We start from the raw sequence: 14,037 nt of genomic DNA on the forward strand, positions 1-14,037 counted from the left end.
TTCATGGAGGGAAGTGATCTAGTTTTTTAGTCTTTTACTTTTTTAGGATCATGAACCTTTGCCAGTACAGAGGCTTGGATGTGATGATGTACTGTGTATTTAAAAATGATTATACCATGTTTAAAATGTATCTGGTTATTTTAACGAGAGCAGACAGTGTTACAAGTAAATGATAAGGACTGCTTCATGGCACCAATGTGAAGACACATGTCAGATATTACATTCACAAGTTCAACCGTAAATTGGCTTGCCATTGATCTATTGGAGCTATACTATTGCTTTAATAAAAACGACACTATTTTATGAAGCTTAACGCAAGTTCTTTCAGGAATTGTTCTCCCTCTGCTGCCTCTACTATGATTTTTTGGTGTTATTGCTGAGGCCCGCCTCGACCTAATCCACCTCCATTCATCATATCCATCGCCCAAGAGAGCTGTTTCAAAGACCTCATCACACCTCCTCCAGATCTATAGGACCCTATTCATCCCATCTCCTCATCATCCAGATCTTCAACATCACCGCCAGTGTCTAGACCCCGGGGGGGGTTTCCTATATGCTCACGGCTGCATTTCTCCCTTGAGATATCTATGCGACATCATGATCGGGGTCTAATCGCCAAAGACTATTAACATTTCTATCATATGTGTCAATAAATGTTATTTAAACAAAAATATGAAGTCTTTCCTGATTGAAATAATATGCAGTATGTTACTATGAACTCGTTATGTATTGTCTTCAACATTTTGAGCTGTAAATTAAGTGTCAGCTTGAGGTTGAGCTATGTTTCGGTTTGAGGTCATAAGTCTGTAGACTCTGTGCTGAAGTACAGAACACTGGCTCCACACTTTCTGCAGGTTTCAAGTTCAATTCTACACCTTTTCAAGACCACATAGAATGAACTTGAATACTCATTTATATTTGATTACATACCCATTCATACTGTCAGAAGCATAAAGAAAAATGATGGTGCGCTACAGGAAGTTCAAACATTTATTGATACAGCAATATAAGTTTAAATCTGGCTAAATCTCATTTCTAAAGCATGACAGTCTCCATGGAGAGTGTGACATGCTTCATGGAGATGCTCGAGGAAATTATGAGCAGGAAGCAGAACCTTAATTTTTGGTGGGAAATTATCCATTGTGTTTCAGTTCTCCGGCCGAGCCAAAAATGAATCCTGACAACCCTCTCCTTACTATTTAAATTTAACACAACAGTAGAGCATTATTTTTTGAGAACTAAACAATTGTATTAAGAACATTTTAAACCTTTTTAGGCTCCAATTTCAGACAATTTAATTTAACACTTTTTAAGGACTTGCAGAAACCCTGGGTATCCCCTGACAGCTTCGCTTTTTAAATGGAGATTTTTTTTCTACACGGATCAATAGCACAATGCATTTTTATTAAATCATTTAACAAAGCATTATAACTTACACACACTTGCACAGCACACACACACAATTTCTGAGCTACTACAGTGTCTCACAATGCTTCTTAAGAGTTGCTGTACCTTCTGTTTTGCTGTATCCTCCGGTCTCCTCTCCTCCATGTTATCCGAGGTTTGGGCGAGGCTTTGGGTTTACATTCTAGTGATACATCTTTTCCAAGTGTAGCAATGACTCGCACGGGATTATGGACAAAGACAGGAGCCGATGCTGTGAAAGACAGACACAAATGTTGTTTTATCACATTTATAGAGAAAGACAGAACATAATGAAGTCACATCAGGTTCCACGCACGTCTATATATACTGTATAAAGTGAGATGTTTTATTTCCAAGTTTGGCACTTGTCATAGCATGCATGGTTCAGATATGATGATAGGAATTATGTCCAGTATTTTCTTTGTAAGATAAGTCCTATCATACATGTATTTGTTTTAAATCCATCTTAAGTGGCTTAATTGACAACAACAGAAGGCACTATATAAATAACATGTATTATTATTAGAAAGAAATGTATTTAACAATGTGAGAAGCTGTTTCAGCGCAGTGTAAATTGCACCGTATGTTTGTGCTCAAGGGAAAAGAAACAATGGCAACAACTGAACCTGAACACAACCGGCCTAGCTTCAGTTTGTGTGAGTTTGTTTTCTTCCTCCTAACCATAAAACAAACTAACTTTTTAAATGTGGTTTTACTTAATTGCTAAAATGTAATATGTGTTTAAACACATTTGCAACGCCTTTTCAACTGTGGCATTTCAAAGTAATTATTTAAAAAATGCTTGAGGGTTTTAACTGACACATCATGACTCATAAAGCTGCTTGATCAAAAGGCTAATTTGTTATAAAGTAATAACCAGATTTTCCATGTGAATAATTACAAAGCATGCTTTTATACAAACAATGGCTAAACATGCTTTTAATATACTGTATATTGTGATATACTTTGTGTTATCTCTGTGCTAATTCAGTACCCACTACAAATCCATTGTGCCGCCTAATTACTCAAAAGCTGTCATAATGTTAATGATGACATGCTTGGATGATTTGTACTGCTTTATGTTTTTAACCCATATTTAACAAGGCCGCTTGAGTAAATAATAAATAAATATTTATTTATTTTAACATTCACAGCTAGCTCGAGAGATTAAATTAGGCACTAATGGTCTGGATAAGGCTTCAGGCACTTAAGTCGAAGTGGTAGTGGTATACAGCTGTATTACACATCAAGGCCATTCACAGGCTGCGAGGCTTTGTCAACTGTGATTATTCAAATCCCGAATGATGCTTTATAGGTGACATTATTTGCAATGACAATTCAATCCCATGTGTAGCTACAGGCTGACCCCTTGTCCCTGAAACATTTGTGTCTTTGAGGCTGAGTAGTTGCCTGAGTGGCAGAGGTCCCTCTAGACACAGAGAGCAGCAGAAAACAGAGCAGTTGCTGTGAGTATTTGTTTTAATCAAAATAAGAGCAGGCCTGCAGCTGGTGGCAGCAGTGCCTTTATTGCTTCACCCGCCACCCTCCCAGAAGAGCTGGATCTGGGACACGATCACAGGCATGAGGGCAGCCGCTGCCCCCGCGTAGCCTCCAGTGATCGCTCATCTGCAGGCTGGTATTAGCCATGTAATCTGTCCTGATAGTGTTTGCTTATGGACATCTCTCCAGAGCACAGGTCACTTGGAAGACATGCCTGGGGGGCATAGTTATGAAAACATTCATCACCAGCTACCAAATACCATCATTGTGACAGTGACTCTATGGAAGGGAAAAGCACTTCCTCATCAGGTCAAATAAAACGTATTAAAAACTCAAACTTCTCACTTGTGTAGATCACATCGAGAAGACTAAAATGTGGCTGATTTAAAATTTCTCTAAACTAATGTTTTGAGGGACAAAGCTTTTATAGATTTTCCAAAAACATTGTCCATTTGCAATAAGATTTTTAAAATGCCAAAGATTCCCCTTCAAAAAAGGGCATGCCACGCAGACAGTAAATCAAACTGTCCCTCTGGGAAATATGAAAGGGGAATGGGTGTCACCAGACGTATCCGGGTATAGAAGATGACAGGGAGAAAATAGTGCATCAGCACAGAACATTGGACAGTCGGTTATGTTTTCAGCCTGGAGCCATACATGTGCGTCTAAAGAGCACAGTTCCCTTGGCTTTTAGTGCCCTTACATTTTCAAGTACATGTGACTCCTGTTCTGCTTTTTTTAAATGATACAAATGATGTTCAGAATTATTTCTTTTTTCAAATATATATAAATATTTATTTCCCTTTATTAAAAAATGAACGTAAATAAGAAAAATGACTCTCCAGGTTTTAGCTTTAGTATTTCCAATAGTCCCTGGGCTAGTACACACATAACAATCAACACACCCTAAAAACATTACTTAGTCTCCATCACACTAACAATTATAAAACAGATGAAAGTACAGATCTATTAACAAACACTGGCTACTAACTACCTATTAAAAGTCATGCCTAAAGTAGAGGTTTGTTTTTGCGAAGTAATTGTGATGGAGGCTGTGCTTTGATGACAAACGATAAAGCGGAGATAAGACCCTAATGGAGTCATTAAACTCCATCAAAGAATCCATTGATGTCTCTCCTCTAGTGTTTGCTCCCATTAGTATAAATCTATATCTACAAGTCATTGCTTTTTGTTCGCCTCAGATATAACGAAGAACTGTTCCAGACTCTCCTCAAGTTGATACGTGCAGGCACCTCATTGAATATAACCATGAGAGTCCTTCTTTTATTCATGCCGTCCCCTGTCTGGGTTAAATCAGGGACCATTGATTGGCAATCAGCACACCTCATAGTTCAGCGTTCCCCACTTGCATTTCAATCTCCCTTACCTATCATCCAGCACCTTTTTCAGATGCCAATACTCAGTCTGCAGTTCTTATCATTGGAAAGTATCAAGAAATGTCCTTGGCATCATAACAATAACACAAAATATGATTGAAATACCCGTTTTGGACTTGTTTATATAATAAACCGAATGTGAAATTACCCAAAATCTTGAGTTCAGCATTAGAGTAGATGGACCCGTATTTATTTCCCGCAACACACTGGAACATTCCCGAGTCCGTCTGCTGCACTTTGTGAATGGTCAGTTCCCCATTCACTATTTCGATACGACTCTGTAACAAGAAAAACGCATTAGAGAACATCCTATCTAAATATAGACATACATATAGTGATTATGCAGCACATAGTGGGCATGCAGTTCCATCAGGTGCAATCAACAAAAAGGAGAGGGTAGTGTGTACAAGGGAACTTACCTGGGATGTCAAGGGCAAACCATTACGCAGCCAGTGATAGGTGGGCCGGGGCCTCCCCATGGCCTTGCACTCCCATTGGAGCTTCTCTCCACTATCCATCTGGGTATCATTAATCATTCTGACCCACTGAGGGAGGGCTTACAGATAGAAAAAAAGAAGAAGACTTAGTATAAGTAATATATCCTTGAAACACACACAAGGCATGCCTGGACTTGGAGGAGAAAAACAGCCAACCACAAATACACTGCGAATCCCACACACAATGTAAGACGTTGTGTTTGAGACAGTCGACATAATACGAAAGGCCCCGACAACTCTCTTACATAGGAGCAAAACATGCAGACTTTATAGGTATTTGTTATACTATATTGCATCATTGAATGCTAGATTCTGATTGTTCAATTTGGACATTTTGTGGTCTGCTCTTTTTTGAAGATAGACCACTACTAAGGATAACAGATCGTTGCTAAGAACTCTTTGATCGAGGGACACTACTTGAATATTCATGTTTGAAGAGCATGACACTTTTAATTCATGACAGCTCAACTGTTGGCAGTAAAAAAAGAAAAAAGAACAAGAACGAGAAAACAGCGCAAGAGAAGGAAGGAGGTTGGGCGATAGAGAAATCAGTAGAGGAAGACAGGCAGGAAGTAAACACAAGGGAACACAGTATGGGCTCTGGCAGAGTTCAAGGACTGGTCAATGAAGAAGAAATGTTTAAGATACAATGCTATTGCAGCAGTTCTAAAAAACATACTTTTCTAAGTGGAAGAAAAGAGATTATTTTTAAATAAATAGAATGTTTAAATCAATATGTTGTGTGAACTTATTGATCTTTTTAGTGAGCAGCGATGTAATAGGCCAGATAATATGAAGGTTATTATAGCGAAAGGAACCCTATCAGTGTGATCAAGACCCCGAAATGACATGCTCACGGCATATTATCCTTAACTTAGCCTCTTTTGTGTTGTTTTATTGTGTCTCCTTGAAGTCTTTTTGTGTTGTGTGTCTCTTTGTGTTTATTTTGTCGCTCTGGTAATTCTGTGAGCCTTGAGGAAATCATGTGTCCTTTTGAGGTAAATGCGTGTCTCTATAAAGTGCTCTTGTTATTGTTTCCCCTCTCTTTGGTAAGGCAAGTTCATGTATAAAGAACCTTTCAACACAAGGCAATTCAAAGTGCTTTACCAAAAATGAAAAACATTAAGAGCATTAAGAAGTAGTGCAGCAGAATCCAGTTATCAAACGGCATTCAGAAACATCTAAAAACAATCCTTAAAAAGCATAAAATAAAACCAGCTGATATACTGCGACCCAGGTATAAAATACAATAAAAATTACAGTTCAATAAAATAAATGAATTGTTATTGGATTTAATCAAAAGTCTTTAGCCTTTTTGGAATAATTATAAGTATTAATACGTACCTTTAGGGTTATTGTGTGTCTCTTTGTAGTTGTTTTGTTTATATTTATAATTGTTAAATGTCTCTTTGTAGTCATTTCGTGTCTTTATGTATTAGTTTTATGTCTGTAGTTGTTTTTCTATATTCCTTAGTTGTTCTGTGTCTCTATGTGGTTGTTTTTCTGTCTTCTTTAGTTGTTTTGTGTCTCTATATAGATGTTTTGAGTGTCTGTAGTTGGTTTGTGTCTCTTTGTAGTTTTTTGTATGTCTCCGTAGGTGTTTTGAGTCACTTTTACAATATTTATGTTTCTTTGTGTTTATTATGAGTCTCTTCTCAGTTGGCTGGTGTCTCTTTAATTTACATTTTCCAAGGGCAGGCCAATGGCTCTGCGTTTGTTAGGCCTTGTAAATAATCCTTCAATGAATGTATAAATATATTTAAGTTCTTTTTTGTATTCCTTTAGTGGTAAAGTGGTATTTCACAATTGTTTTAGTTGTTATTTATAGAAAAACCCTTGAATCCTCTCTTGGCAAAATAACTTTAATTTATTCTGTACTTTTGCACTGCATCTACTGTAACACACACACACACACACACACACACACACACACACACACACACACACACACACACACACACACACACACACACACACACACACACACACACATATATATAAGTCATCTCCTTTTCATGTCCTCTGTTTTGGATTTAGACCTTGAAGAACTGAGTGAAAATGGCCACCTTTTCTAATCAGGTGCTGGCTCACAGCCAGAAATCAAATAAAGGGGCGGGAAGGTGTTAAGTGGTGTAGAGAACTATACATCAAGGGCTTGTCTTAAGTATACTTTATACAGTAGTAAAAACAACAAGCACCACATACCAGAAAAATGCTTATTGAGAGGAGCAACACATGCAATATATTTAATCACATTATTAATATTCTTCCAGATATGAATAGAGCATTTCCATACAAGGCTGAGGTTGGTTTCACTTCCTGTATCAAAAATGGATAAAGGCTACATACTGTCATGTTCAGATCATTTAAAATATGGGATGTTTTGCTACCGCACATTTAAAAAAGTTTAAAGAAATATCTGACAGCACAGAACAAAAGCCCCTCTCCAAATTGGATATGTTTTGCTACCAACTATTTGTGTATTTATTTTATGTTGCTATTTTATTTTCCTGAGATTTCTTTTTAGACGTTTCTTTTAGCATGGGAAGGAACAGCTTTTTATTGGTAATGACTTTAGGGAGGTGGGGCAGGCTGTTATTGGAAATTAATGGAGGCGTTCTCAGTGGTGCTCCAAAAATATATGTTGCTGAGTTTATGTATAAGGAATTTTTCCAAGTCCATCACATTGGACACTACAGAACAGCCTTATGTGCAATTAAATAACGAAAGAAAGAAAGAAAGAAAGAAAGAAAGAAAGAAAGAAAGAAAGAAAGAAAGAAAGAAAGAAAGAAAGAAAGAAAGAAAGAAAGAAAGAAAGAAAGAAAGAAAGAAAGAAAGAAAGAAAGAAAGAACGAGTATGGCTTTTCTATCAGACACGTGAACATGTTCTTTTTTTGTACACGTTCTTTTTTCTTCTCCCTCTGAATGGCTGATCCATGCCTTAGACAACCTCAGCAACTGCGTTTGTAACCCCTACCTCTTTCTCTTTTCCTTTTTTTCCCTCCACTTCACATTCTGCAAAGACTCTGTCACAATTCAAGATCTGAGCAGTGTACTGTATAGGCTGCCTGTACTCTCTTTTGATCTTGTAGTCTCTTTCCATCTAATGGGTCCTATGCTGCATATGGTTAGGTATTTTTCCATAACAGTACATTTACACATATTTAAAATGTGTAAGAGCCTTTTACCCGGGGAAGGATCATTCCGCCGGTCTTGTATAGGGGAAGAAATGTTAATCGCTCACTCAAGCCTTTTTCCTCTTATTTTAATTTCCTTTACAATATACTTTTTGCTCTGTGCTTTCATGTTCAAATGAGGCACTTACAAATGCATACGGGAACATCAACTGTTGTATTTTGTGAAGCGAAGTAGAAATAGCAGTAATAAGAAAAAAATAGTTTTATAAATGTATTACATTATTGAAATAACATATGCAACCAGTACAACACAACCAATTTATGAAGGTGAATGTGAATAATGGTTACAGATATTCATCTAAACATCTTTCTATATCCAATGATATACATGGCATTGTGTTCCTTCTACAGTGTCAGTAGCAAGGAGGGAAATTCCACCACTGAGTTGCTTCTCCTGCAGCAACATGCCAAACACGTTCTTTGCTACACTTTGCATATGGCGCCTTTAGTAGAATGTGTTTTTGTGTGTGGTTTGATTGAATGATTATGGTCAAGGTCTTGATCACAATGCAAGCTGAAGCTTCCAGAGGACCTGTGTAAATTACATTTAGCGTGAGGTTGCTACAAATTAGCCCCCTATTCTCCTTGTGATGTCAACAGAATGGAGGGAGCCAAGAAGTGCAGGGCCTTGGCTGTGTGTCCTACCAAGGCTGAGGCAGTCCATTATCCTAGGAATCTTGCACACGGCACAGGCAGAGAAGACTGGTGGACATGCACCCTCATTGATAAATCTGCCACGGTGTACAAAGGTAACTCAGCACACTTTTAAATTGGAAGGTGGTTAGAAATCTAAAAACTGTCCTCTAAGGCAATTCTTTCTGGAATTTAAAATCTTATAAATGTACAAAATGCAATGTTTTTAGTTACCGTAATAAGCTTATACTTTGTAATATTAATAATTATGATGTCTACTAATAAGATTACATGAGGAAATTACAATATAAGGAATTATCGGTCTAGAATGTTTGGTCCTGATTATTGATTTTCACAATCTTTAATGATTTTATTGTGAATGTGTCATCTAAATTAAAGACACTTGTCCAAACTATTAACTAAGAACAGTTTTGTAGTAACAAAATAATTACAAACATGGTTGTGTCGTATATATATGGATTATCTGCCATTTACTTATATTAGTACTTGGACAGTTCAGCAAATTGAAAAGGGACCAGGGGCAGTCAACAGCATTGATTTTGAAAACAAATATTGCAATAAGCAATGAAATGATATCATGAAAAATACTTAAAAACTCAGCTTCTTGACAGCTTATATCAAATTGCTGCTTTTGAATACTTTATTAGGACCAATATTCCTAGAATACAACAAATCAACACTTGCTCCTGTATGATGTCCGATGGCTAATGGAAAGTAAAACACGACTCACTGTAAACCTGCAGATGTCCTTTGAATGCAGTGCCTCCTCTTGGATTCTCAGCTTTGCATTCATATGTTCCCGAGTCCTCCAGTTGAATATTGGGAATCTCTAGCACAGCCTGGGACTTCCGGAGTCTTGCTTTTTTGGGGATGTTGCCATTTATCTTCCTCCATGTGATTGTTGGCACAGGGCTGAGAGGAGAGAAGAGGGGAAAATATAAAGTCAACGGTACAGAGTTATAAAAGAAGTACTTACACACAGAATGATGTAATCTGCAAGGTTGTTGTTAGATACAGTAGATAAATATGAAATATATTCATGGTGAATATGTCATCTTTCAATGACATTGATACAACAATTAAACTGATAGTTCATGTACCCTCCTCTTAATGCAATTTCCTATAGATTACTTATGTCCAGATTCTCTCTAGTCCGCATCTATGGGACAATATAACAAAGAAAAAAAAAAAAAAGGAAAACAAATTACACCTCAGTCCCTTTCTTATATTGGATGTGTGAGCTATTATAGATTTAACTCAAGTTTAATGCTAACCTAATGTCATTTCATGACGCGCATGTGGGCTTCTGGATATTGATGTCGATATTGTCACATTTGATCTTTTATGATTATTTAAAAAAAAGAAACATCAGGATATTCAATAATGAAATTACTATAATATAATAACATTCAAACTGTAGCATACAACGCCAATGACCTAGTTTCCAGAAGTCCTTCATTTGTAATTACGTGTTGACACGTCATGATGAGTATTTAAGTGTGAATCACTAACCTTTTGACCCCTCGTGATATATTTACTATACCAAATGACCCACACATTATACCCCAGGGTTCCAGAGAGACAGGGACAAGATTCAAATCAGGCCATTAACTGCCAACGAGGTTTTTATGATTAGTGTTCAGGCAACGTCATTCATCCCTGTTTATTCATGGGTTGCCCTATAGATCCGTATGATAGATGACTTGCACGCTCGGAGAGAGAGCGTCTGACTAGGCGCTCAGTATCGGTAGTGCTCTTGTATGACAACTAGATTTGACAGGTGTCTGAAAGATGGAAATGTGACACCATACAAACCTCCAGTGAACCCATCAATCATTTAGCCAAGATGGAAATGTTACGTCCCAGAGCTTTTTTATCTGCTCTAAATTCACACAAGGACATTGAAGAGCTTTTGGCTGAAGTGCACTGAAATAAGGATTCAGAGTGTGTTTTCTATTATACTCAGCTTTAATTCATACATGTACGTTCTTTCACATTAAGCAGGAGTTTTGTGTCACACGTTTTTTTTATATAGCTAGCTCATTACTTAACTGCATACATTTAGGTGTCCTGATATTACTGAGACTTATAAAAGGAATTTATTCAATTATTAGAGCCTCACATTTTTGCCCTTGGATTCAGGGATGAAGTGTGATCACAAACAAAAAAATAAAGTAAAGTAAAGCAAGTGGTAAGTTAATATCATGTACACTTGATGATGACGATACACGATGCCTTTTTCAAACATAAAAAAGCTGCCCCATCTCAATCACTATTTGGTTATGTTGCTCTTTGTCTGCTAACATTTCTTCATTTAATAAGTTATTTTCTTATTGTTTAAGTCATGTTGATAGACTCATTTAGAGGAAAATAATCTGTTAAACATTGCATAATTCTTTGAGGAGATCTGTTGATTAAATACTTTTTTTAGATTGGGCGAAGAAATCATATTTGTCCGTTAGAAAACTAATCAAACCTCTAAAAGATGGATACAGAATTGTCACTTTAGTTGGAAGTTATGTAACATGAGTTCCAGTCATACATCAATCCATTCAAATCATGTCTTCACTGGCCAAATCAAAACATGTTCTATTTATATAGCCTAATATCAGAAATTACAAATTGGCCTCAGGGTTCTTTCCAGTTACTGTACATCTTACAGACTAGTATTTCCCCGTCTGCAGTACAGAAATCTATGCATTTTAAAAGGCAGATGAATCTACAGCACACATCGTCCCATACAGATTTGTTACCAGGGGCAACATTTGGGGGGCCTGAGGTGAAATTAAATCTGTTTTTTTTAATGTGGGTCCATTTGTTAGTACTTGGCATTTTCATCCCAATGTGCCTGTGGGCTGTAGGAACAACATAAACACATGCTAACAACAGACAAAAAATGATTGAATGAGCGCTCATGAATACGGCATGCAGTTGTGTCGAAGCCCTTCCTTACACGTTATTGATAGAGAACTGTGTGAGAGACCTTTGGACGAGCCAGAGAACCAAGCAAATCTATAGAAACCTCGAGGGGCTGGAACATGAGGGTGAATCTTCCTGAGTCCGTGGTTGGATTTCTCTTTGGAGGCTGTATAATGAGCGCCAGGCCTGTACGTGTCCACAGGACTGGGGGCGGGCAGGAGGGAATAAGCTCGCTCTCAGAAAAAAGAAGCTCTGCTTGTTATTGTCTTCCATATGAATCTGTGGGCAGTTACTCCACAACTACGAAGTTGTTGTCAGTTTTGTCAAAAGTCTACAAACAGAGTTTTTCATACTCGCAAAATGTGTAACACACTGGAGTTTATGTAAGGTGTTATCGTTTTCCATTTAACAAAGTGCCCATAGGCCACACAATTGCTGTGCCCTCATCTGGACTTGTTCTATTTAAAGGTCGGAAATTAAATCCAATACCAACATTTTGTGGGGAATTGGTTTGCTTCAGATCATTAAGATATCCATATTATACCACCATTTACCTAATTTGCTGATATCTCAAGGTTTTGGTCCCTCCATGAAATTCAATGTTTAGGGGAGAATCTAGTTAAAACACAAGGCAAGTTGTTACTTGTATGATCTTTCAAAGACATTAACAAGAGCATCTAACGTGTTTTTATTAAGAGGCACTCTCTGCTGATGCTGACAATGTGGTCTTTGTGGCCCTGTATAGTTCAAAGAGGGATGTATCTGCAAGGGTTTCAAGAGTCTGACTCCCTTTCTGAAACTAAAAGTATATCCACCACTCTAGGGCAATTTGGATGAAAGCACCCACCACATGTCACATATTATATTTTAAGTGGAAACGAGTGGGCGAATGTGTAACACATAAAAAGTGAAATGCCTTTTGAACTACATACTCCAATTTGCCATAAAACAAATGCAGCTAACAGCACATCACTTTCCAGATTTTCCTGTTTCCTGTGTTTCCAGACAACAACGTTTTGAATTGAATTTGTTTTGTTTGTAAATTATATGAATTATCCCATAAACTTAAATTGGCTGGCTAGCTGTGTCACATCAGCTAACCTACAACAAATGTTTTCAGTCTATTCAAAAAGTGCTAATACTGTCTCTTTTCACATATTTGAGGTAATTAGAAACGCCATTTTTGACAATTATAAAAAATCCTTAAAGATAATCAATTTTTACAAACATACAGAATCATGAATAAAAATACGTCTTGCAGAAAATACTGTAGACTACAACTTTACGTTGTGACTAACGAAAGCATTGGACTATTTTTTTACTGCTACCACTTTCATTGTTATGGTCTCATTGTTCTATATGCCCTTGACTGTGGCCTACAAAGCTGTAACTGGTAAATATCATGCCAGGCAATCATATCATGGAGCTCCGGCATTCACACACAAAGAGCTCCTCTGCCACGTCTTAACTAGTAGTGCCACCATAAATATTGAACAACAGGAGAACAAAACCCATTTTAAGTTCATTTTCAGGGCTATTTAAAGCCTGGCGTTTCTTAGTAGGTGCATTGATAAATCATTCATCTCTTTGTAAAGGGGTAAGTGACTGGTATCACTGTCTGAGTGAAAGCATCGACTTCATTGAGGAAAAAGCACAGAGCAAAGACTGGCTCTGTTTGGGTGTTCTACAAGCATCCAAAAGACGCTTGCTTGGCTTGATAGGGAAAACAAAATGGTGTGATATGATAATGCAGAGTCTATATATTTAAGAAATGACTAACCATAATGTGTATGCTTAATTGAAATCTAGGAAAACAATTATCAGGCCCTTAGTCCTCTGTAGATTAGAGACTGTTTGCACTTAAGATAGGAGTCAGCAATGAATAATTCATGTTGACTAATAATTACAAACAAAATGGAGTGGGGATGACACATGAATTTGTTTTTCAAGTAAACATATTTCTCCTAATGTGACACAACTTCAACCTTGCTTTGGAGAAAATAAATGGATGTTTTAAAAAGATTTTCAATTTTAAAGGAGACGGTTCGTTTAATATGGAGCCTGCAAAGCTAAGTTTAGTAACTGTGGTAAGTGGATTGAAGTCTCTGTGGACTAAAGTGTGTTTTCCCTCCTGTCAGACAACTATTACCAATTTCATCTTTTCCGAAGATGTAACCTTGGCTTTCTACTTTCATGAAAGACCCTGAAAGCACCCAGGAAACACAGATACATTTGGGCTCTCAATTATAAGAACACATGGGTCCCTTGGGCTGAATTCCCTATTCAGTCCTCCCCCCATGCACTAACATGCAATCTAACAGCCGAGCTACGATGCTGCACTTGTCTACACTCACTTAACATCCTGCCTGAAGACAAGATATGCCTGGTTCCCTTTCAGGTAATGGAATAATGTAATTTAAAGAAGAGGGAAAACACACAAGGATCTGA

The 14,037-nt window shown here is 37.3% G+C and overlaps 1 protein-coding gene across 3 annotated transcripts in view; it reads right to left on the minus strand.

The window, feature by feature from the left end:
• Positions 1–14,037, minus strand: part of cntn5 (contactin 5) — a 73,963-nt gene that overhangs the window by 24,017 nt on the left and 35,909 nt on the right. For all 3 annotated transcript variants that reach the window (XM_063907825.1, XM_063907824.1, XM_063907823.1), the window contains exons 8-11: positions 9,401–9,582; positions 4,742–4,878; positions 4,471–4,600; positions 1,513–1,657 (exon numbers count right to left, since the gene is read on the minus strand). In XM_063907825.1, coding sequence (XP_063763895.1) covers positions 1,513–1,657; positions 4,471–4,600; positions 4,742–4,878; positions 9,401–9,582 — 594 coding nt within the window. The remainder of the gene's footprint in view (positions 1–1,512; positions 1,658–4,470; positions 4,601–4,741; positions 4,879–9,400; positions 9,583–14,037) is intronic.

This window comes from Eleginops maclovinus, chromosome 18 (genome assembly GCF_036324505.1).
Source record: "Eleginops maclovinus isolate JMC-PN-2008 ecotype Puerto Natales chromosome 18, JC_Emac_rtc_rv5, whole genome shotgun sequence".
NCBI classification, from domain to species: Eukaryota; Metazoa; Chordata; class Actinopteri; order Perciformes; family Eleginopidae; genus Eleginops; species Eleginops maclovinus.